This window comes from Pinus tabuliformis, chromosome 1_2 (genome assembly GCF_031772625.1).
Source record: "Pinus tabuliformis cultivar Carrire ecotype Pingquan chromosome 1_2, CPIR1, whole genome shotgun sequence".
Taxonomy (NCBI): domain Eukaryota; kingdom Viridiplantae; phylum Streptophyta; class Pinopsida; order Pinales; family Pinaceae; genus Pinus; species Pinus tabuliformis.
Window position 1 is genome coordinate 740,959,976 of NC_142298.1, and position 26,566 is coordinate 740,986,541.

At 40.6% G+C, this 26,566-nt stretch overlaps 1 protein-coding gene across 4 annotated transcripts in view; it reads left to right on the forward strand.

Moving 5' to 3' along the window:
* The window catches only part of IVD (isovaleryl-CoA-dehydrogenase), a 262,374-nt gene that overhangs the window by 121,154 nt on the left and 114,654 nt on the right, over positions 1-26,566 (forward strand). For all 4 annotated transcript variants that reach the window (XM_089395878.1, XM_089395880.1, XM_089395879.1 and 1 more), the window contains exons 6-8: positions 3,456-3,504; positions 3,730-3,839; positions 4,138-4,214. In XM_089395878.1, coding sequence (XP_089252004.1) covers positions 3,456-3,504; positions 3,730-3,839; positions 4,138-4,214 — 236 coding nt within the window. The remainder of the gene's footprint in view (positions 1-3,455; positions 3,505-3,729; positions 3,840-4,137; positions 4,215-26,566) is intronic.

Below are 26,566 nucleotides of genomic sequence, written 5' to 3' on the forward strand. Positions count from 1 at the left end.
TGTCTACTAGGCGTTGCTCTGCTATGGTGTCCCCAAATAACTCCATGTCTGTGTCCATTCTTCTCATGCCTCCCTTTTTCTTTGCTAGTGAAGTGATCATGTTGAAGTCTCCTCCCACCACCCACAGGTCGTCCGGGTATATACTTCTCATTTTTGCTAAGTTCTGGAGGAAAGCCCTTCTTTCTCTTGGGATATGGGGTCCATATACTCCTGTGAGGAGCACCCAATCTTTTGATCCGATGACTCTAAATCTGCCTGAGAGGATTCTCGGGATGCTGACCCAGTCTTCAAACCATATTTCTCCTGGGTTCCAGATGATCGCCAACCCTCCTGCACTGCCATTTGCGTCCTGTCCGATAACTTGGTACTGGGGTTTGATGTTTTCCAAAATTTCTTTCAGTTTGCTTTCATTGATTTTCGTTTCCTGTGTTATCATTATACGGTCTGTCCTTTTTCAATCTCTCTTTGAGGTATCTCGGCTTGCCTCTGCTATTGAGGCCTCTTATGTTCCATGTTGTAATAATCATTTCAATAATTTTGGGGGTTGTTGAAAGACCTCTGATAATGGCACTACTCTCCCTGAATTTACTAGTAGTTCCCCCACCATTTGTATGGATTCATTCATTGGTCTTCTACCCCTTTTCTTTCCCCCTTTTCCTAAGGTTCATGGTTCTTTCCCTTGTTCGCCATGGGACCCTAGGTTCTCTGGCTGTGCGATAATCGCTGATCCTTGTTTTATCTTGTATTGCTGAAAGGTCTTCTTGTAGAGTTGTTTTTGATCCTCTGGGATAAAGTGTTCGTCAAGATGTCTCCACTCCTGTAGTAATCGTTTCATCACTTGCTCGTCCACATTGAGATCTTCTTTCTGGGAGTCGATCTCCATTGGGTTTTGCTCTACCATTTGCATGGTATTCTCCTCTCTTTGGTTTTCAACTGTTTCTTGTCTCTTTTACTTATTTCCTTTGGCCTCCTTCGTTTGCATGCTTTCCATCTCCTTGGTGTGCTCCATGTTTGTCTCCCCCATTTCGTCCACCTGAAGGGTGGGGAATCTGTTGTGGTGCGAATCTGGTTCCCTGTTGGTTTTTGGTTTCTTTTCCTTCTATGCACCTCTTGGAATACGTCCCCATCCTCTCTAGCTATTGCCTCTCCTACCTTCTTCTCATTCGACTGGTTTTCTTGGTTATTTAACGGGTACACGATACAGGTGGCCATATTCATGGCACCGCCTGCATCTGAATGGAATATGCTCATAGTCAAGGGGTTGTTGCCATATCTCATCATGATATTCTAGCTCTATGTAGTCTAGTAGCGGCTCAGTGATGTTCATATACACACAGATTCTTGCGTAGGGGGTGTAGCTACCTTTTCTTGTCGAGTCTGCCACTTTAACAAAGGTTCCAATCGAGTTGCCTATTCCTTCCAAGATTTCGGTGGTCCCTAACAGTTCATTGGTAGGCCGAAGAGCTGTACCCAGATGGGTGCTGCCAAAAGCTTCTCTTGGTCTGGGTTATAGCATTCTTCCCAGTGTCTCATAAACCGGCAACAATGTTGAAGAAATACGACCCATCTTCGAAAACCTTCTCCTTGTCTTCTAGGTTGGAAAATATTACAGAGAAGAACCCTTTCGCCCCCAGCTTGAGGTCTATATGCCCCTTTGGTTGCCATCGTTGCTGGATCCATTTGATCAGTTCCTTCTCGGTTGGCCAAGCCCCAATAAACTTACATATCAAGGCATGGTCCTTCATATATCTTCTGTATTCCTCCAACTTGTTGTTGGGTATCACAAATCGGGGTTTCTTGGTTGCTCTGGGTAGGCATTTTCCTCCCAAACCCACTTGCCATTTAGCTCCCAAAACCAGTCTCCCTTTGCCGACGTTTCTGTTGCCTCTGGCTGTGCCATGAAGGCTCGTTTCCCCTGCAACTATGTTTCAGTAGGAGGGGATCTCTCCCCCCTGCCATACCACTCATTCCAACTGTCAATAGTCTCCTTTGTCGCTTTGCTCCTGTCGTTTTTCAGACTGCGGTGTTTGCAGGTTTCTCAGGCAAGGTCCGTGATGCCCAAACCCTAGCTCCTCCCGCTCATCAGCGGTCTTCACCAAAAAAACAATCAATCTTCATAAAAGTTTATTATTCTAGCTGATGACACTTAATTAAATTAACATAATGGGACTTTATTATATTAAAGGTTACTATTCAAGCGTTGATACTCTAGCAATATGACATCTTCTAAGCTGATGACACTTAATTAAATTAACATAATGGGACTTTATTACATTAAAGGTTACTATTCAAGTGTTGATACTCTAGCAATATGACATCCAGGTCATTCCAGTAACGTTTCCTTTGCCTCCATTGTAGAGTGCCAAGAATATGTATAGAAGGCAGTCTAACAAATGCTAACTTTTTATTGCATTGTAGGAAGTATATGGTATTTATTGTTGATTTTTGGTAGCATCGGATGTGCTCTAGCCTTGAAATTCGAAGGAGAGGCTAAGGCACATGAGATCTCCAAGACCCAGAAATCGTTTTGAGAAATTCCACCCGGATGAGGAGTTATTAAAATAATTAATATTTTTAATGGATTCCTAAGTCTAAACTTAGGAAAATAAAAATATTAAAGGGTATTAATAAAGATAAGGGTGAGAAGCTTCTAAGAAACGAGGATCAAGTCTGTTTTAATCTTGGCCATTGATTAGGGACTTAATCTCGGTTGTTGATTCGTCAACAGGAAAGGTATAGGAGAAAACTTGAGGATCATTTGGAGACACACCGAAAGATACTCAGTATCTCAAGGAAAATTGATTCTCAAGTAGAGGAGATCAATTTCATAGGGAGAGTTGCAGGGTGGGGGAAGAGGAGGGCATCAACAGAGGAGGAGGTGACGCAAGGATAGTGGGAGACAACGTAGAGAGAGACGCAGTCCAGAGGAGAGACGCAGAGCCTACGCAGGTTGATGCATAGGGATGTAGAGCCACTCAGAGCCACGCTGGGCCACGCAGAGTGACGCATGGGTGACACAGAAGTGGGAACGCGGTCTCCAAAGTGTCAAAACTTCTCAAAGGGAAAGTATCAGGTATTTTATTTCAGTTTCTCTATAAAATCATTCCTTGTAAAAGCAATTGCTGTTGAAGATTAATAAAGCCCTCATCTGCTGCACCGGTTTTCCCACATTGGGTTTTTCCGGGGACAATTGTCCAAAAATAACTGTGTTGATGTGATTGGTTCTTGTGCATGTATTTTTCTCTGGGTAATTGTGTGATAACTGTAGTAGAATTTATTTTAATATTTATTGAAGGGATTTCGTAAATAACTTATTGTGGATAATAAGTAGATGAAAGAAATCAGTTGCTGCAGCAGTAGAACTTCAGTTTAGAAATTTTCACATTTATTTTATTTCCTCTTGTTTCATAACCTTGCATATGCCATATACATATAATATTTGTTTCTTTTTGAAGTTAATCAGCGGGGAACATGTTGGGGCGCTGGCAATGAGTGAGCCAAATTGTGAGTCGACTGCAATCTGTTTGTAGTTGTTCATGCATATTTGTTTAGAACGTTGTTTAATAAGAAACTTGGAGTTTTGTGACTACTTGACAATGTTACTATACATATTAGTTTGAAACTTGTTTAGTTTGAGGAAGTTCATAACCTTGCTCTTTCTTGATGATGTTGTTGTGATAAATATTTTGCAAAATCTGTCAAAGAAGCTGACAGAGATTCTTTAATCAGCTGGTTCTGATGTTGTCAGCATGAAATGCAAAGCTGATAGAGTAACTGGGGGTTATCGGATAAATGGAAACAAAATGTGGTGCACGAATGGACCAGTTGCAGAGACACTGGTATTTTCTCACTTCTGCATGTGTATCTGTTGCAGACATTGGTATTCTGATAATTCTGTATATGTTTGCACAGTCACGTTGACACTGTGCAGATTAAATGAAACATCTAATATTTATTGCATAACAATTAATGTGCATATTAATCTCTTAATGTGGTGAATACAAGTATTCTACCTTCCATTTGAATTATTAGAGCCAGTCAAATAGAGACTGTTTCAATTTTTGCACAATATATGAGTAATTTTGAAATACTTTGCTGAGGACAATGCTGCCTCTAAGTTCATTTCATGTTTGGCAGATTATTTATGCAAAAACAGATCCAAATGCTGGATCAAAAGGAATCACAGCTTTCATCATTGAAAAGGGCATGGAAGGGTAACTTTCTAGTGGTCATTCTTTCTTGTGATCTTCAATTAGATTTCGCTCTGTTGGTTGTTTATCAGAAATTGCTTTCATTTATTAGTTAAATTATTTTTGATGTTTTTTTAATTTGCAGGACAATATCTTTTCATATTTGGGTTGTTCGTTGGTTTAGATATTTTTTCTTTTGATTTCCTTGATTCAGTTGAATTAGAGTTAGCCTTGTATTTGTATTTATTTTAAAATCTTCCTATCTTCCATCTTATGAATTTTATCTTTTAAAGGTGGGGATTGGATTTTAGTTAGGGTAGTTTTTTTGCTAAACTTAGACAGACAATGGTGATAACTAGCACTTTAGGAATTTAAGTTACCAAATACAAACTACAGTAAAGTCAAATTATTATGAATTTATATTAGTTTAGCCCTTTAATTATCTTTTAATTTTGGGAATATCAAGTGAAGCCATTCCCTTCATGTACCTACATAAAAGTTTAAAACACTTGTTGGGAAAATGAAGAAATCAATTTGAATGGTTCCCTCTCAATTTTCTAGTCTGGATTTTCCAGAATTGTATATGCAAATTTTGATATGATATTGGAGCCAGTAATTCAAGGAGGATGCATCTGGACATCATAGTGAAGAAGTTAAAGCATCATGATGTCACATAACACAGAATGATACCAAGAAGGTGGCATATGTTGGAGCAGAATTTTCGATGAGAGAATTTGATAGTGATGGCATGTTTTCATGAGCAACAAAGAATTTGGGGTAAGTTAGGAACTAAATTCAAGTAGTTCTAGCATGAATTTTAAGAATGTTGATAGGTGATTTCCCTAGCGGAATCTGGGTGCAAATCCCAAGATAATATATTTTAAGTGCAAAAAGAATCTAGGCAAGAATTCAAGATATGAATAGCACAATTTTTGCTAAATGCTGTTATATACCTAAATAATATACAATGACATTATATATAAAATATTACTATATAAATTAAACGGTAAAGGAGATGACCATTCATGGTGACCCATATCTTCAAGCACTATATAGTATATAAAGACAATCATATTTAGTGGTATCATCATTCCTGAATCCTCACACACACACAGACATATCCTTATGGATATTTCAGTCTGTGTCCTTTTATTTGTGATTGCTTTGTATAACCATTGGGTTTGTTACAAGTGGGATAAGAGTAGCGCTTCCTATTGGTTAGATCCTAAGACTTCTTCTAAGAGGCAGTGAAATAGTAGGTTGGAAGGCCACCTAGAGTGTTAACTTTTGGGGTTACTCAGACACTATTACACCATTATTGGGATGTTTCATGAGATTTGGAGTACATGGTGTATGTTTAGCTTGTGGATGGTTTGAGATGGACTGGTAAATAGTGGACCCAACTCAATGGAGTACATTGCTTAGGAGGATCGATGGAGTCTATGGAAACTTGTGATGGAGGTATGTGGGCTTACCTTGTGTAGCTACTTTTGCCGGCTTAATCCACACTTGGGATTATCGTGGAGAAAGTACTTATCTCTACTAGGTGTGGCCTGGGGGAAAGTTTCGAGTTGAGGCTGTCACTCAATTCTCAACTACTCCGTCTAGGCTTACTCCTAGCGAAGCCAAGGGGGGTTGACCTTGAAAGATGTTTAAGGTTAAGCTAGCTCAATACTAGCAAGTTAGTTTTTAGGAGTTAATACAAAATATTTCAATTATATGTTTTAAAATGTATCATCAATTTAAAATTGCGAGCTCAGTGAGTACATGCATCCACTAATATAGCAAAATAAGACCAATGCCTAAGTAAGATACTTGCCAAGGACATTCCAAGTAACATATATAACTTTGTAACACAACTTGGAAAGAAAACAAGATGCCACAAGATGGATGCTTCTGAAATTAATGCTGGCAAGTAATAACTTGAGCAAGTGAAATGAGCGCTTATCAACTTGAAAAGATTGATTAAGTGATAAATGCTTGAAAGATCTATCCAAGATAAGAAACCAATCCCAAATGTAAGCACGTAAAGCACAAACTAAAATGATGATGCTGCTTGATGGTGTACTTGCTCTGTAATGTGATGAGAGTTATATTGGTTTATCTTAAGTGACTTAAGTTCTAAAACAAATTTCAAAGAACTTTGTTCCCCATACCTCACCCTTGTTGATTTGGGGTAGTATCGGATGTGCTTTAGCCACGAAATTTGGTGGAGAGGTTGGGGCACATGAGATCTCTAATAACCAGAAAGGGTTTGGGCAGATTCTAAACAGATCAACAGATATTAAAATAATTAATATTTTTAATGGAGTCCCTAGGTTTAAACTTAGGGAAGATAAAATATTAATGTGTATTAATATGAATCTGTGTTAGAGTGGTCCAAACGACATGGATCAAGCTAGATCTAATCTTAGCCATTGATTAGGGATTTAATCTCGGCCGTTGATATGTCAACAGGAAAAGTATAAGAGGAGGCTTGAGGGTCACTTGGAGAACACACCAGATGATCAATCATTCTATTCTCTAGAGCGGGGTTTGCTAAGAGAGATAAAATCAGTGATCAGAGAGCAGCTGAAGGGAATTGAGTATAGATAGACAAAGAGGCAAAAATAGTGCCGGGAGAGCAGCAAAGCAGCCAGAGATAGTGACGCAGGAGCAACCAGTGCTCACATAGAGGTAGCCAAGTGCTGCGCAGAGCACCGAAGAGGCTAGTGCAGCTGACGCAGAAGGTCAGAGCGCTGACGCAGGGCCTCCTGGGGCTGACACAGGCCTATATAGGCTGACGTAGATAGGCAGTCGCTGAGGTTTCTGGGGCAGATTTGTGCTGAGTAGCTGCCAGAAGGATTATCCGGGGTTTCAGCCAGGAGATTTGTCAGAAACTAAGAGGTATTGCTGCCAAGGAAATTCTCTATCGGGTAGGCCAGTTTCGACAACCAGATTGTACTCTGATATTGCTTAATAAGAAAACCCTTAGATAGTTGCATCGATTTTCCCACATAGGGTTTTTCCGGGGACATTAGTCCAAAAATAATGGTGTCATATGGTGTGTTTGTTTCTGTTTCTTTTAGTTGCTGATCTGTAATGTGTTGAGCATGCACTAGTGTTTATTTTCAGTATTTACATTGTAAATAACTCGTTAAGGAAAATAACAAGTAGGTAGGAATAAATCAGATAAAGTGCATGGAGGGTTTCTAACTAAGTAAACTTGGAAACTTCAACATGGTATCAAAGTGTGATTGCAGATCACAAGAGGACTAAAAGACATCAGCCAAGCAGAGCAATAGTAGCAGAAAACAATTGTCCCGAGGTGGTAGAAGCTGTTTCTAGTAGAGCAACAACAAGGAAGGGTGACGCAGTGCCTGTGTCATCAAGGGTGAGCGGGGAAGAGGCAACGCAGAGGCGAAGGAAGGCAAGAGAAGCCTCATGTAGAGCCACGTAGTAGCTGGGAGGGCTAACGTAGTTGGCTGAGGAGGCTAGGTTGCAATGCTGGGATTGCGCAAAGCCTAGGAGGTCTCACCTTCAGGTTGCTCGGGTTTAGAAGGCTGCGGGGATATTGTAGAGTGGAGCTGGTAAGGTATTGTAGTCAGAATAGTACCTAACAAAGCAAGACCAGAGGAGTTGCTATGGAGGGTTTCTAGCCGAGGAACCTGGATCAGTGGTGTGGTTGCACAAGACGATCAGAGTAGGGGGCATCTCGACAAGCGGCATAAGGATTTCCAGGAGGGAAATCAGGACTCAGAGGGAGTCCAGAAGAGAACTTCTAGATGGGAAGTAGAGACTCAGAGGAGTCGAACAGAGAACTTCCAGGAGGGAAGTAGAGGAGCATCATGGCACTACATGGAGTAAGAGACCAGATAGACTGGACGGAGCATCGAACTTTGTAGTCTGGAAGGCCAGAATCTTATCTGTACTTGATAGGAATCGTGTCAAGAACTTCGCCTCGAAGGCAATAGCTGTCCCAATTGACCCCAGTGATAATGACAGGTATGAGGAGGCGATGGCGAGGGCCAAGAGCATTATGCTTGACAGGGTCGAGGATCATGTAGTACCACACATAGCCAAGAAGGAAATGACATTTGAGATGTGGGAGGCTCTCAAGAAGCTGTACCAGCATACTTCTGTGCAGAGAAGAATGATGCTTGAGAATCAGATGAGGTCGTATCATATGAAGGGACAATCGATTGACACCTGCCTCGGAGGACTGAATGAGATCTGAGACTAGTTGATTGCTATAAGGGTGACACCAGATCAAGAGTTAATGGTAAGGACAACCCTGAATGCTCTCTCAGAAGACTGGGAAGTGTTTGTCCAGAGTATACTGGGCAGACAGACACTTCCACCTTGGGACGAGATGTGGGCAACTCTTCGCCAAGAAGAGATCAGACGACAGTCGAAGATGGGTAGCAACAACAAGGGGATCAAAGTCAAGCAGGAGGAGGAAGTGTTGAAGTTTCTAAGTTTACTTAATTTAAAAACCCTTCATGCACTTTTCCTAATTTATTCCTACCTACTTGTTAATTTTTCTTTAACAAGTTATTTACAAAGTAAATACTGAAATAAACGCCCGTGCATGCTCAACATATTACAGATCAGCAAGTAAGAACAAACACACCACATGACACCATTATTTTTGGACAAATGTCACCAGAAAAACCCAATACGGGAAAACTGGTGCAACTATCTGAGAGTTTTCTTATTAAGCAATATTAGAGTACAATCTCGGTGCCATAACTGGCCTACCCAATAGAGAATTTCCTTAGCAGCTATACCTCATAGTTTGAGAGAAATATCCTGGCTAAAACGCCAGAAAACCCTTCTGGTAGCTCCTTAGCACAAAACTGCTCCTGCAACCCTAGCGTTTGCCCAATTTGGACTACATCAACCCCTCTCTGTCTCACGCTGGCCCTGCGTCGGCCTTTCTTGGCCTGCGTCAGCTTTGGGAACCTTTGCGTCAGCTACGCTGGCCCCTCTGGTGCTTTGCGTAGCACTTGGTTGCCTCTGCGTGGCCGTGCGTGAGCCCTTGCTGGCTCTGCGTCACACTCCTTGGCTACTGCACTGCTCTTCTGGCGCAATCTCTGCCTTCTCTATTCCTCTGTACTCAATGCCCCTCAGTTGCTCTCCCGATCACTGATTCTATCTCTCTTAGCAAACCCCGCTCTAGAGAATAGAATGACTGATTATCTGGTGTGATCTCCAAGTGACCCTCAAGCCTCCTCTTATACTTTTCTTGTTGACGATTCAACGACCGAGATTAAGTCCTTAATCAACGATTAAGTTTAGAGCTGGCTTGATCCATGTCTTTTCGACCACTCTAACACAGATTCATATTAATACACATTAATATTTTATTTTCCCTAAGTTTAAACTTAGGGACTCCATTAAAAATATTAATTATTTTAATATCTCTTGATCTGTTTAGAATTTGCCCAAACCATTTCTGGATATTGGAGATCTCATGTGCCCCAACCTCTCCACCAAATTTCGTCGCTAGAGCACATTCGATGCTACCGCAAATCAACACTTCCTCTTAGCGAGGACTGTGTTCTAGCAATACTCCTCACTGAGTATTACTTTGACCATCCAGCATTGGTACCTGTGTTGATGCTAGGCCTTCCTGCCCAACATCCTCTGCACTGCTGCCTCCTGTACTGTTGCCCATGGTTCTGCCACTGCCACTGTTGCATCTGTATGACAACTCCCTCTGCATCTGTGCTGCTGCTGGTCCTTTCTCCCAGCACTGCATCCACACTACACCTCTCATCATGCTGCATCGTGCTGCCCACCGTTGCACTGCAACTCAGTTATTGAGAAGTAAGTAACTAATCTCCCAACTGACCTCTCTGTTGGGCTAGAGACAACCACTGATGCTGAAGCTCCCTTTGCTGCTGACAAGTGCTCCCTCTCTGACCTCGGCGCTACTGCAACAACTCCCTGCATCTCGCACCGTTTCACACCTCTCTGTGCCTTCCTGCACTGGTGCAACACTCCTGTGCCTCTCACATTGTTGCAGCTTGGTAGCTCTATGCTGTCATGGGACTCCTACACTGTAGCTCTCTCTACCAGTGTTTTTAAAACCGGAACCGGTGATCGGACCGGTCCACCTAATGAACCGGTTTACCGACCGGAACCGGTCTAACCGGACTGGTTTGGTCTAAACGAACCGGTTTTAGAAAAATACATTAAATAATTATTTTTTAATGAAAAAAACTATTTTTAAGATTTAAAAGCATGATTCCAAGCCAATAGAGACAAAATATGCAAAGATTGCTCATTTATATACCATGTAAAGGTGAATATATCAAAATGGCACCGAGTGCAATACATATCATCGACAAAATACATAAGCAATGAGGCTCTAAACCACTAAGAAGATATTAATATCACAAGTAAATTTCATCTAAGGAAAATGTTAGGTTTAATATGTTGCCCTAACCATTTTCCAACATGGTATCAAAGCTATGGTTTGTATCCTTGGTAGCTGGAAATATCACTATTTCATCTGTAGCTTGATCATTTGGAGATCAAGTATAACAAGACTAGCAAGAAGCTTATACAAAAGAAGAGAACCAAATGACAGACAAAAAGTCTGCCCCTAAATTAAAATAGGTCTGCATAGAGGTCCAAAGTCTGAGGTGTTTCAGATGACAGAGACACGAGAATCATAGAGGTTCAAAGTCTGGTGTATTTCAGAGACCCAAGAATCACAAAGATCCAAAGTCCGGAGTATTACAGAAACCCAAGAATCACAGTAACTTCGTATAGAAGTCCGAAGATTGTAGGCCTAATAACATTGCAGAGGTACAAAATCTTCCTTGGTTAATAGAGGTCCGAAACTATAATGATACTAAAGAAGGTCTGAAGATTTCAGTGGATTACAAAGGTCTGAATTACAATGGTATTTCAATTTTCCCGAATTGCAGTGATATTTTAAGAACTTAGAAAATTGTAGTAAGGTTTGAGAGATGAAGTATCTAGAACATGTATCATTCCTATTGATAAAGTCATGAAAATCATAACCCCTAAACCACTAAACAACTGCGTTTTTTGTCATGTTTCAGTGGGCTGTCCATAAACCGGCCGGTTTAGGACAAAACCGGCCGGTTAGCAATAAACCGGCCGGTTTTGACCTAAACCGGCCGGTTTTTACCGGTTAGGTCAATTTTCCGGGCACATGGGCTTCTAACCGGGTTTTTCACCGGTTCTGACCGGTGAGCCTCCCAACCGGCCGGTTAGGCCGGTAACCGGTTGGACCGGAACGGTTTTTAAAACTATGCTCTCTACTACTCCATCCGCATCCATCTCTACCCATTTAGCCAGTCCTGCTACACCTCGTCTGGGCTCCCGTAGCAAGGTCTAATCCAATAGGTTGGGTACCTCGAGGATCCTACCCCTCATCGCCAGTAGTCCACCTGACTAAAGCTCGATGTCTCCCCACTTCTGCTCAAGTGGCATGTGTGCACTCATTGCACAATCATCGTTTGTCAGAACTTCCTTCTCTGTCCGTGCTGGTGCTGCCTTAGTCTCGGAAGAATCTTTCTTACTCTTCTTCCTTGGGCACTAGGTTGCATAGTGACCCATCTCCCCACAATGGAAGCACTTGATCTTGGAGAGATCTTTCTTCTACTGCTTCTCCTGCTTTCCCTTAGATGCTAGGGCCACATCCTCCTCCTCCTGCTTGACCTTGATCCCTTTGCTGCTGCTACCTGTCTTCGACTGCCGTCTGTTCTCCTCCTGGCGAAGAGTTGCCCACATCTCGTCCTAAGGTAGGAGAGTCCCTTTGCCTAGGATGCTCTAGACAAACACTTCCCACTCTTCTGAGACAACATTCAAGGCTGTCCTCACCATAAGCTCTTGATCCGGTGTCGCTCCTATAATAGTTAACTGATCTTGGATCTCATTCAGTCCTCCAAGGAAGGAGTCAATCGTTTGACCCTTCTTCATCTGATACGACCTCATCTGGTTCTCGAGCAGCATTCTTCTCTGCATAGAAGTATGCTGGTACAGGTTCTTGAGAGCCTCCCACATCTCAACTGTTGTTTCCTTCTCGGCTATATGTGGTACCACATGATCCTTGACCCCGTCAAGGATAATGCACTTGGCCCTCGCCATCGCCTCCTCGTACTTGTCATTATCATTGGGGTCGACTGGGATAGCTATAACCTTCAAGGCGAAGTTCTTGACACGATTCCTGTCAAGCACTGATAAGATTTTGGCCTTCTAGAATGCGAAGTTTGATGCTCCGTCTAGTCTATCTTGGTCTCTTACCTCATGTAGTGCCATGACGCTCCTCTACTTCCCTCCTGGTAGTTCTCTGTTCGACTCCTCTGAGTCTCTACTTCTGTCTGGAAGTTCTCTTCTAGACTCCCTCTGAGTCCCGATTTCCCTCCTGGAAATCCTTCTGCTACTTGTCGAGATGGCCCCTACTCTGATCGTCTTGTGCAACTGCACTGCTGATCTAGGTTCCTCGGCTAGAAACCCTCGGTAACAACTCCTCTGGCCCTGCTCTGTCAAGTACTGTTCTGACTACAGTACCTTACCAGCTCCACTTTGCAATATTCCTGCAGCTTTCTAGTCCCCAACAACTGCCTCTCTGTGAACTGCGTCAGCCCATCTCTACTTCACGCTGGCTCTGTCACCCTAGATGGGTCTGCGTTAGCCCCGGGATGCCCTGTGTCAGCCCTCTGGCCCTCTACGTCAGCAACATTGGCCTTTTTTAGGCTCTGCACAGTTCTCGATTTCTTTTGCGTGGCTCTAGCTGGCTCTGCGTCACACTTCCTTGGCTTCTGCGCTGCTTGAAACAACTTCTATCACCTCGAGACAACTGTTTTCTACTGCTATTGCTCCACTCGGCTGATGTCTCATAGTCCTCCTGTGATCTGCAGTCACGCTTTGATACCATGTTGAAGTTTCTAAGTTTACTTAATTTAAAAACCCTTCATGCATTTTTGCTGATTTATTCCTACCTACTTGTTAATTTTTCTTTAACAAGTTATTTACAAAGTAAATACTGAAAATAAATACCAGTGCATGTTCAACATATTACAGATCAGCAACTAAAAGAAACATGAACAAATACACCACATGAAACCATTATTTTTGCACCAATGTCCTCAGAAAAACCCAATGTGGGAAAACCGGTGCAGCTATCTGAGGGTTGTCTTATTAAGCAATATCAGAGTACAATCTGGGTGCAGTAACTGGCCTACCCAACAAAGAATTTCCTTAGCAGCTATACCTCATAGTTTGGGAGAAATCTCCTAGTTGAAACCCCAGAAAAGCCTTCCAGCAGCTCCTCAGCACAAAACTGTTCCTGCAACCCCAGTGTCTGCCCAATTTGGACTGCGTCAACCCCGCTCTGTCTCATGCTGGCCCTGCGTTAGCCTTTCTTGGCTTGCGTTAGCCCTAGGAGGCCCTGCGTCAGCTCTGGGAGCCTTTGCGTCAGCTACGATGGTCCCTCTGATGCTCTGCGCAACACTTGGCTGCCTCTGTGTGGCCCTATGTGAGCTGTTGCTGGCTCTGCGTCACCCTCCTTGGCTGTTGCGCTGCTCTCCCGGCACAATCTCTGCCTTCTCTGTTCCTCTGTACTCAATGCCCCTCAGCTACTCTCTCGATCACTGATTCTATCTCTGTTAGGAAACCCCGCTCTAGAGAATAGAATGACTGATCAGGTGACCCTCAAGCTTCCTCTTATACTTTTCCTATTGACGATTCAACGGCCGAGATTAAGTCCCTAATCAATGACTAAGATTAGATCTGGCTTGATCCATGTGTTTTGGACCACTCTAACACATATTCATATTAATACACATTAATATTTTATTTTCCCTAAGTTTAAACTTGGGGACTACATTAAAAATATTAATTATTTTAATATCCTCTGATCTGTTTAGAATTTGCCCAAACTGTTTTTGGGTATTGGAGATCTCATGTGCCCTAACCTCTCCCCCAAATTTCATGGCTAGAGCACATCCGACGCTACCCCAAATCAACAAGAAGACGTGGCTCTATCATTTGAGGGAAAGCAGGAGAAGCGGAAGAAGAAAGATCTCTCCAAGATCAAGTGTTTCCACTGTGGGGCGCCCGGTCATTATGCGACACATTGTCTAAGGAAGAAGAGTAAGGGAGAGTCTTCTGAGACTAAGGCAGCGCCAGCATCGACAGAGAAGGAATTTTTGACAGACGATGACTGTGCCATGAGTGCACACGCACCACTTGAGTGGAAGTGGGGAGACATCGAGCTGTAGTCAGGCGGACTACGGGCGATGAGGGGCAGGATCCTCAAGGTACCCAGCCTCTTGGATTAGACCTTGCTACGGGAGCCCCGACGAGGAGTAGCAGGACTTGCTGGTTGGGTAGAGACGAATGTGGATGGAGCGACAGAGAGAGCTACAGTGCAGGAGTCCCGAGACAACGCAGAGCTAGCAGGTTACAACAGTGCAAGAGGCACAGGAGTGTTGCACCAGTGCAGGAAGGCACAAAGAGGTGTGCAACGGTGCAAAATGCAAGGAGTTGTTGCAACAGCACAGAGGTTAGAGAGGGAGCACTTGTCAATGACAAAGGGAGCTTCATCATCAGTGGGTGTCTCTAGCCCAACAGGGAGGTCAGCTGGGAGATCAGTTACTTACTTCTCAGTAACTGAGTTGCAGTGCAACAGTGGGCAACACGATGCAACATGATTATAGGAGGTGCAGTGCGGATGTAGTGCTGGGAGAAAGGACCAGCAGCGACACGGATGCAGAGGGAGCTGTCGTACAGATGCAACAGTGGCAGTGGTAGAACCATGGGGAGCAGTACAGGAGGCAGTAGTGCAGAGGATGTTGGGCAGGAAGGCCTAGCATCAACACAGTTATCGATGCCTGATGATCAGAGAAATACTTAGTGAGGAGTATTGCTAGAGCACAGTCCTCGCTAAGAGGGAGTGTTGATTTGGGGTAGCATCGGATGTGCTCTAACCATGAAATTTGGTGGAGAGGTTGGGGCACATGAGATCTCCAATACTCAGAAAGGGTTTGGGCAGATTCTAAACAGATTAGGAGATATTAAAATAATTAATATTTTTAATGGAGTCCCTAAGTCTAAACTTAGGGAAAATAAAATATTAATGCGTATTAATATCAATTTGTGTTAGAGTGGTCCAAAAGACGTGGATCAAGCCAGATCTAATCTTAGTCGTTGATTAAGGACTTAATCTCGGCTGTTGATGTGTCAACAGGAAAAGTATAAGAGGAGGCTTGAGGGTCACTTGGAGAACACACCAGATGATCAGTCATTTTATTCTCTAGAGCGGGGTTTGCTAAGAGAGATAGAATCAGTGATTGGAGAGCAGCTGAGGGGCATTGAGTATAGAGAAACAGAGAGGCAAAGATAGTGCCGAGAGAGCAGCAGAGCAGCAGAGATAGTGATGCAGGAGTAGCCAGTGCTCACGTAGAGGCAGCCAAGTGCTGCGCAGAGCACCAAAGAGGTGAGCGTAGCTAACACAGAGGGTCAAAGAGCTGACGTAGGGCCTCTTGGGGCTGACGCAGGCCTATATAGGTTGACGCAGGGCCAGTGTTGGGCAAGGAAAGGCTGTCGCAGTCTAGATAGGCAGACACTGGGGTTTCTGGGGCAGATTTGTGCTGAGTAGCTGCCGGAAGGATTATCTGGGGTTTCATCCAGGGATTTGTCAGAAATTGAGAGGTATTACTACCAAGGAAATTCTCTGTCGAGTAGGCCAGTTTCGGCACCCAGATTGTACTCTGATATTGCTTAATAAGAAAACCGTCAGATAGCTGCACCGATTTTCCCACATTGGGTTTTTTCGGGGACATTAGCCCAAAAATAATAGTATCATATGGTGTGTTTGTTTCTGTTTCTTTTAGTTGCTGATCTGTAATATGTTAAACATGCACTAGTGTTTATTTTCAGTATTTACATTGTAAATAACTTGTTAAGGAAAATAACAAGTAGGTAGGAACAATGTTGCATTAATCGTTATCGGGATAATATCGGCGCGAGGAAAAAATCGGAAAAAATCGTAATTATCGGGAAATAATCGGGAAAAAATCGTTTGGTACAAAAATATTCATTTTTTTTCAAATTTTTTAATATCTAAACCATCTACAACATAAAATAAATACATTGACACATAAATATGATAAAAGAACTAATATATAAGATGTTTAACATCATTTCTAGTGCTAAAATCACACATAACATTGAATCATGTCTTGAATAGTAAGTCCTGACTCCTGAGTCCCAACTCAACCTAAAAATATCAACAAAAAATATAATAATGTATCTCATCATGTCATAATGTCATATACAATAAAATGAATAAAATAACTAAAGTCTAATCCTATTGATTTCCTCTGTCCCTCTTGCGAGAAAATGCCACAACTTTCCCTTTCCCTCTAGATGTAGATGCTGGTGTTGGTGGAGTTGGCAATGAGTCTGCTATGCTTTAGAAGCTGAAGAACTAGAAGTAGGAGCTATAGGAGGTAGACCACGTCCTCTACTGGTGGTAGGGGTAGCCCGGGCAGGTGGTGTCACCTGGAAACATTACAATCTCCCAATATTGAAATCTTGAAAAATTGATAAGTCTGCTGGATTTTGAATGAAATCTAAAATTCTACTTTCTCCATATGAAATCCAATGAGGCTGGAACCACTCTCAAACATCCTGAATCATTTCATAGTAATGTTAAAAATTTAAGTAAAAGGATGAAAATGAAGATTAAGGAGAATTTAACAATTACCATGAATAGCATATCAATATCTAGGGCCTAGACTTGATCATTAAGCTGCCTCACTCAAAAATTATTTGTTTCTTTAAAAAAAAATTACATTTCAAACATTTAGCATCCCTTAAAAAACCAAAAAAAACATTATAAAACCTCGCTGCCAAAGACCCCCATGATAATTTCGATTGTTATCGCGATAAATTCGAAATTATTGCGATAATTTCATAAAAATCGGCTAAAAAAATTTCCGGCGATAATTTCCTATAATAATCGCGATAAAATCGGCATATCGAAAAAATTGCGATAATTTCAATTTATCGCGATTTTCACAACACTGGGTAAGAATAAATCAGATAAAGTGCATGGGGGGTTTCTAACTAAGTAAACTTAGAAACTTCAACAACCCTTGCCTGGGCCCTGGTCTCAGAGTGAGGAGTCAATAGGGGTGGAAGGTCCTTACCATCTACTTCAACCAACTTTTGTTGGAGGTAGAGTAGTTAGTGCCAGATTGCTACAAAGAAAAAGTTAATTGGAAATAAATGACAATTGACAATGAAACCAATTAGTGAAATTGTGACAATTAAACTAAATGAGATTGCAAGAAATGATGTAAAAGCAAGTTAATCTATTAAAAGAAAATGAATGAGACAGATGGATGTAGCAAGTGAGGCTAAGGAAGATCATTGAAAGCATTAAATTTGCACATCATGTAAAATGAGATGAAAAATTAGAGAAACTTAAGATGCATGAAAATCCAAGAAGCAAACTAGCCACTCAAGTAAACATTCAAAATGACACCTTCTCCAACTGGGGAAAAGGGATGCCAAGGGGACATCCTCAAGCTCCCAAAAGAAATGTTTTATTTTTTATTAAAGTTAGATCCCTCTTGTTAAATGAGGGATAAAAAGGGTCCTTTGGAAAAGGATTTACAAAAGCTTCCCTCAGAGGGGAGAAATACCCATTTCAATCAAGTTACAAGAGAAATGAACACTCAACTCAAAAAAGTTACAATGAGTTTAAGTAGATGAATGTCAAGGCTCCCTTATAACCAATCAGAGCCTACTACAAAAGGGGTTTCCTTTTTGTGAACAAGAAGAACTCCTTGAATTGGTTTCCAATGAGTAAATAAACCTTGAAAGAAATCAATGTCACAATGATGAGAGGATGAAGGCCCTTTTAGGCTGCTTGACAAATGTATGCAAATAGGTCTGCAAGCTGCCTTCTCTTGAAATCTGTGCAACAAAAGTTCTGCCCTTTATGACAGTGAAATCTGCCTCAAGAGGCAGCCCAATGAACTCTGTCAAAAGGGACTAAAATCTGCCCAAAAATCAGTGGTAAGGAGGCAGAGATAATCTGTCGGAAAGGTATAGAAAAATCAGTCCTTGGAGTGAGGTGAGGTCTGCCTAAAAAGAAGTCCTCAAACTGTTCACTGCTGCCCCCAAAAAGTCTGCACAAAGTAGTCCATAGTTTGACAAACAGTGCTAAAGGTCAGCCTTCATAAGGTAGCACGAGTCATCTTGTTTTTTCTGCCAAAGAGAGCGATGAAGGAAAGATTATCCTAACGGGACAATATCAAAAGAAAGAAAAAAAGCCCATATCACCGAAGAAGTGGAGGTAGCTGAAAATAAGAAGTCCAAGAAAAGAGGAAGTAAGAGATCTCTAGGTCTGAGATAGTCTCCCTCTCAAAGGGGCTTAACATAGCTTCTAAATCTTATGTTATAGGATATTGCTATAATAAATAATAAGATGCATCGTGGCATCATGGAAGCATTAAAAACAAGAGCTCGTGACATCATCATAGGAAACATGAAGGATGTCTGATAGTCAACTTTGAAGGATATTGCTCTTGGTGACCTCATTGAAAGATCAATGGAAGAAGTCATCCAGGACAAGTCTCATCATACATCAGTTAAAAGGGAAACATCTACTGAATAAGGATATGCGAGATGGAATCCTCATTGGAGGATTCACCGATCTAGAGAGGAAGCAAGTGTTTCATCAAAAACTCCAATTTGTGGAGTTCATGGGATGATGGTATGATGACATGAGAGATGAAGCAGATCAAGGGGTTGAAGATCTTTTCAATCAAGCAAGCTGATGAAAGAAGCCTAAATGAACTAAAGGTAAATGAGGTATGTATGCTTGTATTTAATATTATAATGTCATGTCGTATGGTTGTAGGTAACATGGATCATTACTTCTATCTTGAGAAGCATGATCAAGGTAAAAGGATCTCCTCCTCTAAAAGGATGCAGGAAGGCATAAGTCACACTAGATGAAATCCACATAATATGTTCTCATATGAATCGTGAGGAAGCTGACTACAATCAAGGAACTCTAAATGGAAGCTCTTGGGAATGTAGTGTGTAAGAAAAAATAGGAAAGGATCGTGATAATATGCAACGATGGTAGAAGGCATTCAACATCCGAAGTCCAAGAAGATGTGACTAGAATATCTTTTGGAAAGATGTGAAGACTTTGATGGAAGTCGGAAAAAAAGATAAAGACCCTTGACAAAGAATATCTATGGGAGATGTGTGAATCTGCATGCAGGATGCTGATACTTACAGGAAGATGTCATGGTGAAAGATCATCACAAAGGTAATTTTGATTTGAAGTGTTCATTGATTATTTTTGAACTAACATCTGGTTGGGCTTATGTAGAATTGTCAAAGGGAAGATCTGTGAATGACTTCCAAGCAGACCATATAGAAGGATGTAATGTCCTTCCGAAAAATATGGCATGAAAGTAGAATAACATGAAGCAAAGCCAGATGGAAAATCTGATGGATCACTTTCTGATGAGTTGAAGACATGACTAACTCATGAATAAAGTGATGGATGATCTGTGCCCTATATAGAAGTTCCCAAAGATGAAGACTCCTTGACGAAAAATAAATTTATGACATCGAAGGAAGGAGCTCTTCAAGCAGCCGGTTGTTTCGGGATCTCCACATAAGGAGTTGCGATAGGTCCCTGGTTAAGAGGGAGCCTGAGAAGAAGTTTCTTACTTTGAAGAAACTTGGAAAATTCCTAAGCAGGAAGCTTAGGTACATTCCTTTGTGATAGGAATGAGTACATTCCTTTAATGGAATAAAACCTCCTGGTTTGAAAAGGAGAGATAGACACGTCGTTCTGTTCTTCACCTGGGAAGACAAAATGGAGGATTGTGTAATTATTTGGCATCCGATGCTCTTTGAGGATGAGATTGGGCATGCAACAGTAAGAGTAGTCATGGAGGACCAATATTCTTTGTGGGACTGGGGAGTCCAAGAAAAGAATAGTCCTTATGGAGCATATCCTGAGTGAACCCGGGTGGGGTATGATCTTAGAGAGACAATGATGAGTATGCCTATAAATCATTGGTCTCGCCAACATTGTGCTTCGATCTTGTGGATGGATAGAGTTGTTAGTCAAGGCCTTGCTATATAACAATGCTGGTTGATATGATGCTATACAAATGAGTTACAAATCCGAATTCTTCTTATCAGAATTATTCAGATTGAGAATGACCAAGTACCATTATGAATACCTCCCTAGTTAAGAGGAAGCGTTGAAAAGTGTAACTAGGTTCGGTCTTCATAATGACATGTAATTGTGACTTTTGTAAATGATGTAATAAAATTATTTTTGTAAGCCTTGCTTCATGGGTTTCATGAGCAAGTGATTTTATTTTAGATGGCTCCCATTGAGAGCCTTAGGATTTGTCATTAAGGTCAAAGAATTAATGTCATGTATGAAGAGCTCTTCTTGAGCATATGTAAAATGTATATGAGTCAATCTAGTGTCTAGAAAGCCCTCCAAAAGACAAGCACAATCCTCTTGACTTAATGTCGGCCTGCAATATGAAGAAAATAACTTATGTCGTCTCACCCAAATGTCACACCTATTCGGATGATCAAGTCGGCTTAATATATGGTCGAATCAATATATAAGGGAGGCTAGGTTCCTCGCATAAAGACAGAGAATAGACTTCGGATATCTTTGAATTTCTGAAGAGGGAAAAGAGACTCGATTACCTCTGTTTCCGTGAAGGCTACAAGGATGCGTACTACAGTTCTGTAAGGGAATTCAAATCCCTCTTATCTAGAGATCACAACAACAACGAATAAGAAGGAGAAACTACTGTTAGAATTTCAGTGGCCTCACACTGTAATTTAGAAGACAAGGATAGTGGCCTAGCGCGGAAGACAAGGGGAATGCAGTGACACTATCTCGGTATTGAGGAGACTCCACTATTCATAAGAAGACTATGTTTCAGATCAAGTTCTGTTTAGAAAAATAATCCTCAGTACTGCCACAATAAGAAGGATCCAGTGCTAACCTCGCTCAAGTCAAAGTCTCAATGATGCTGCAATTCGGACATGATTACAATACAGTGATAAGGTACTTAATGATATTACAATGATAGATTTTGGAGCTCTCTCATTGCTATCATACCGAAGGTCTCTAGTGATGCAGTCTCAACAGTGGAAGAGTAATCTAAAAGACAGAAGTAGAAGAGGACTCGTGTCTTGATCATGGATTGGCTAATAAGCCAGGGGTCTTGGTCTTGGTATTCGTCAATTGGAATCTCTATAAGAAGAATTTGTGCGGGTTTTCCTTTCAAAGAGTGAGAGGTTTTAGCCCTTGATCATAGCCTACATGCTGCGTCTCTTGTCTATTTATGTGCATTGGTTACTGTTTGAAGAAGAAGAACACTAAGAATCTAACGTAAAGAAGATTCTAACCTAATCATGTAAAAAGCATTCACAAGAAGTCACCAAAGAAGAGAAATCATCTAATACTAATGCCCTAGATTTCTTAACACTAGCCACCCGATGCCTTCGGCACTGCAGAGACTGTGGCTTTGACGACTGCAAGGTCACTATGTTAACCACTAAAGAGGTTCTAAGTCCCTCAAGCTAAATTGAGAAAGGGTAGCCCTAAAAGTTTATCAACCAAGCTTATGCTTGTAGTTAAATTATTAGGTGCAAGGCTAGCTTAGAATGATGTGCAAGGATTATGAGTGATTCTTAAGGTGAGATTACTTAAATGTTCTTTAAGTACTTAGTTGTGATTTGCTTCAAGTCAAGTACTTAACAATGCTTAGAAAGGTAATCTCAACCACAAGAAAAGTGACAATTTAATAAGTGCCAACAAGAGATCTCTACGATACAATTATTCAAGTGCTTAAGACAAAATTATCATCCACAAAGATATTAACCAATAAATGATAACAATGATAACGATTAAGGAAACTAGAGCACTTATCCACTTAGAACAATTAGCCAATGAGACAAAATGCCAATGATGAAATGGACAACAAGATTACCAATGCGTGATGCCAATAAGCCAATGATTCACAATGACCATAAACCAGTAGTGGCAAAGCAATTATCCAATGGTTTCTTTTATAGGATTATCAATTTTCTTTGGACACTTAGAAACGCAACACAATAATGTCAATTCAATGCCAGTGATTTAAACACTTAAGAGAGCAAGTTACTTCAATGGCAATTGAATAGAAACAATTAGATCAAGATGCCCCAAGAAACTTAAACCATTCAACACAATGTAATTTGAGATTAAAGTGCTTTAGTGAGTGAATTTATGTGTAAATTCAGAATTATGGAACTTCACAAAACAACCAACGTTAGTGTTCTTATTCAACTTTACCAATGACAAAGATTGCAGCTGAAGTACTTCATCAACTTATCAAATTACTTAATGTGAGCAATACTTTTCATAATGATTAATTAGAGAATGAAGCATAGAAGCAATGAATGAATGTTATGACAGCAGTAAGGAAACCATATGATAGCAGTGGATTGCTTGTGAAATCAGTGAGCTAATTAGTGCCAAATTGTAGCAAACAATCCCCAAGTTACCCAATTTCATAAGAGCACTTTAAATAGATATGCAAACAATGAAAGGAGGCTTATGTCACTATCTTAGATCAGATCTTAAAATGTACTTAAAATAGAGATGATAGTCACTGGAAATTGAAATCTTCCCCAAACAATTATGCCAAATTTATCCAATTAGTTTCTTAATGTGTGAAGCAATTTATGAATGACTTTTTAGAGCATTTTCATAAGTATTTTATCACTGTTATGAATTAGTTTACTTGCCGAAGAAAAACAGTGTGGAATCAAGGGTTAGAAGATCAAACCCTTAGGCCTTAGGCCTTGAAGTTCACTAGTCCAACTTGCCCAAATTTTGTTAATGACCGGAACACCTGCCAACATATCATTTATGAGATGATGCACCTAGACCAGGATTGCCCCAACCGACTTAGCAGTACTACAAGGTTAGGCAGTTGATCCAGGGCCCATATGAGGTTTCTCTCATGCCTTGAGACATGGGAGCCATGTTACTTGGGAGCGGGAGCGGGAGCGACCATTTTCAGAAGCTCCCGGTTTGGGAGCGAATCCCGGAGCGATTTTTTAAAAATATATATAATTTTTGTATTTTTTAATTTTTGATACATATATGTCAACAAAAACATGTAGAATGATGAATTAGATATAAAAAACATAAAAAAACATAGATTGAACCATATAACAACAATCATCTAGAAGTTATAATCTTCATCAACCACGTCCGCAAGTTAGTACCATAGTAACATACAACATATTGAGTCTCATGATTCATCAATCTTAAAGTTTCAAGCTTTCAAAATTCAATATATAACATTTATCATCATTGATCACCAAAGTTATACTTGTAAGCTAAGTGTAACCATTACAACAAATAATATCTAACATGAAATGAAATGTTATAAAATGAAATGAAATGAAACAACTTTCAACTTTCATGAAGCATCATATTCATAACTCATTACTAATGAGTTATAATTGCCAACTTCAAACTTAAATTGTCATATATTGTTTAAAAAAATATCATAATAAATATGAAAGAGTCAATAGTTATAAAAGCTACTAGAAACTAGAAAAGAGAAGTAAATCTATTATCTATTTCTTATTCTTGGGCCTCTTGCCACCACGAGAAATGTCTAATTTTTTAGTCTTGTTGCAAAATCAGGATCTTTGTCATTAATATCACCCTCCAAGCATTAATATCCAAAGGTATCTTTGTCATTACCTTTGTATCTGTATAGGGATCTCTGTCATTAATATCACCCTCTAAGCATTAACATAAGATAGAAAAAGCATAGCATGTCAAGTCAAGATTTTGTTTGAGTGATGCGTACATTTTAGAAGGGTTATGATAGAGGAGTTTGACAACCAATGTCACTAACATCAAGGTACATAGAGGGATTGGTACTCTTGATTAAATACGAGTTCCATACCCTAATACATGACAAAATTCAATGGAAACATTGCAATCCCCCAATCCTGAAATCTTGAAAAACTGATAAGTCTGCTGGATTTTGAATGAAATCTAAAATTCTACTTTCTCCATATGAAATCCAATGAGGACGAAACCACTCTCAAACATCCTGAGTCATTTCATGGTAATGTTAAAAATTTAAGTAAAAGGATGAAAATGAAAATTAAAGAAAATGTCACTTTTACTTACCATGAATAGCATATCAATACTAGGGCCTAGACTTGATCATTAAGTTGCCCCACTCAAAAACTATTTGTTTCTTTCAAAAAAAATTGCATTTCGAACATTACTACAAAAAAAAATGCAAAAAAGGCAAAACGCTCCCGAAAAGGCAGGGAGCAATTTTTTTTTTAGGGAGCGCGGTCCCGAAATCGCTCCCTTTTCGGGAGCAATTTCGGGAGCGCGGTCCCGACCCGCTCCCGCCCGGAGCGCGGATTGGGAGCGGGAGCGGGGGGGGGGGGAGGGGCGCTCCCCCGCAACTATGCATGGGAGGGATAACACTATCTTCATTGCTGTCATCGTTGGAGCAAAATTAGGTATTCACACTACTAGGAGACCCATGAGACCCATTTTGTCCCCCAAACCCAAAATTGGGGTCCACGGGATGATTTTGAAAAAAATATAGGAGCCAACCCCTTATTTTAGAGGGCCTCTACACATGTCTTAGCATGATTTTCCCTCAATCCACATGATGTCAACATTTCAAACCCCTTGTTTGGAGATTATTTCATTTCATCAAAAGCTACAAGGTCGACTTGTGACCTTGCATGTAGTTTGCCCATTATTTTAGTGTTTGAGGGGCTTGTAGGCTAAATTAGGCACTTGTGTGCTTCATATAAATTAGACATCGTGTAATTCGAATTTATCATCATCACACATTGGAACTTTGGCCTCTTTAGAGGAACTCACACTTGATCTCTTGTGGAAAAGTTGGATATCTTGGATCCATTTTGATGTTTGGAGCTGATTTTGGATATTCTTTGGACTAATGGATGGAAATATTGCATGTTATCTTGTAGGGGCTCTTAATTGTTGAATTATTTTTTGAATGTCTAATGGATGGAATAATTGAATCTAGTTTATGCTAAATTATGCCCTAATTTGTTGAAGACCAATTTTGAACTCTATCTAGATGAATGTTGCATGCATTACTCATACATAAAATGTGATGGATTGTCCTAGTGGTGAACTCCTAGTAGCTTTCCCATAAAATTCCATTTTTCTATCGAGTGGGTAAATGCTTGAAATTTGATTGTTCACGCATCTAATTTCAACCTCCTTATGAACAAATTTGGCTAGTTTTTGTCATCATGAACTCCATATTTCCAAGGGAAAAGGAACTGGTCTAATTAGTTGGTGATCATTCTCAAATTTATCCATATTTTCTCTCCCTCAATTCGTCCCTTTCAAGGCTAAGCTAGGAAACTAGGGCTTGATGCAAATCCCTATGCAACAGGAATTTTGGTGGTTGGAGAACCTAAACATCAAGAGGATAGTATTTGCCACAAAATCTATCCTTTTGGTGGGCATCCACTTCAATTTCATCCATAAATTTCTTTGCCCTAGTTGTTTTTTGTTAATTTGAGATAAAAATGGTATAGAGCAATTTTACTTCAATTTCTTTATTAGCCCAAAATCAATATCCAGTTTAGCAATCACATCATCATGATAGTAAAATGCAGATAGAACATAAACAATAACAATAGAAGACAATACAAGACAAGAGGACATGAGATATGACACCAGCCAGGGACAAACCCCAATGTGGGGAAACCCTCGATCAATTCTTCTTATAATTCTTCAAAAGTTCAGCAGAGAGAGAGTACAATATATAATATTCACTTGCCCAATCATAGTGAAATCTGATTAGTCAAACAACAGAAACAGAAAGCCCTAACTAGAAAGTCAACGCTGGTCAACAAGGTAGATTTTGACCTCCAAAACAGCCCGGTTAAACTCGGTCAACTCAACCTCCAACAACAAGTCAAATCAGCCCAAAAACTGTCCGAAAAAGTCCAGTAAAATCTTGTCAACAAAAGTCAACGTTGCAGCGAACCCTAGCACAGCGAACGCTGGTCAAACAAAGGTCAAACAACCTTGGATTTTGTGCCTAGAACTGCGGCCTGCCCAAACAAAAATACCCCACACAAAACCGTAGTCAAAGATGGTCAACACTGGTCAAAACAACCTTTTACAATTTTCAGTAAACTCTAGTCAATGCAGGGACAACAAAAGAACAGTGCATCTTCGCACGTGTGGAGAGAGAGAAGCCTCAGAAATCCGTACCCAATCAAGAAGAGAGAGATGTGTGAGTGAGTGAAAT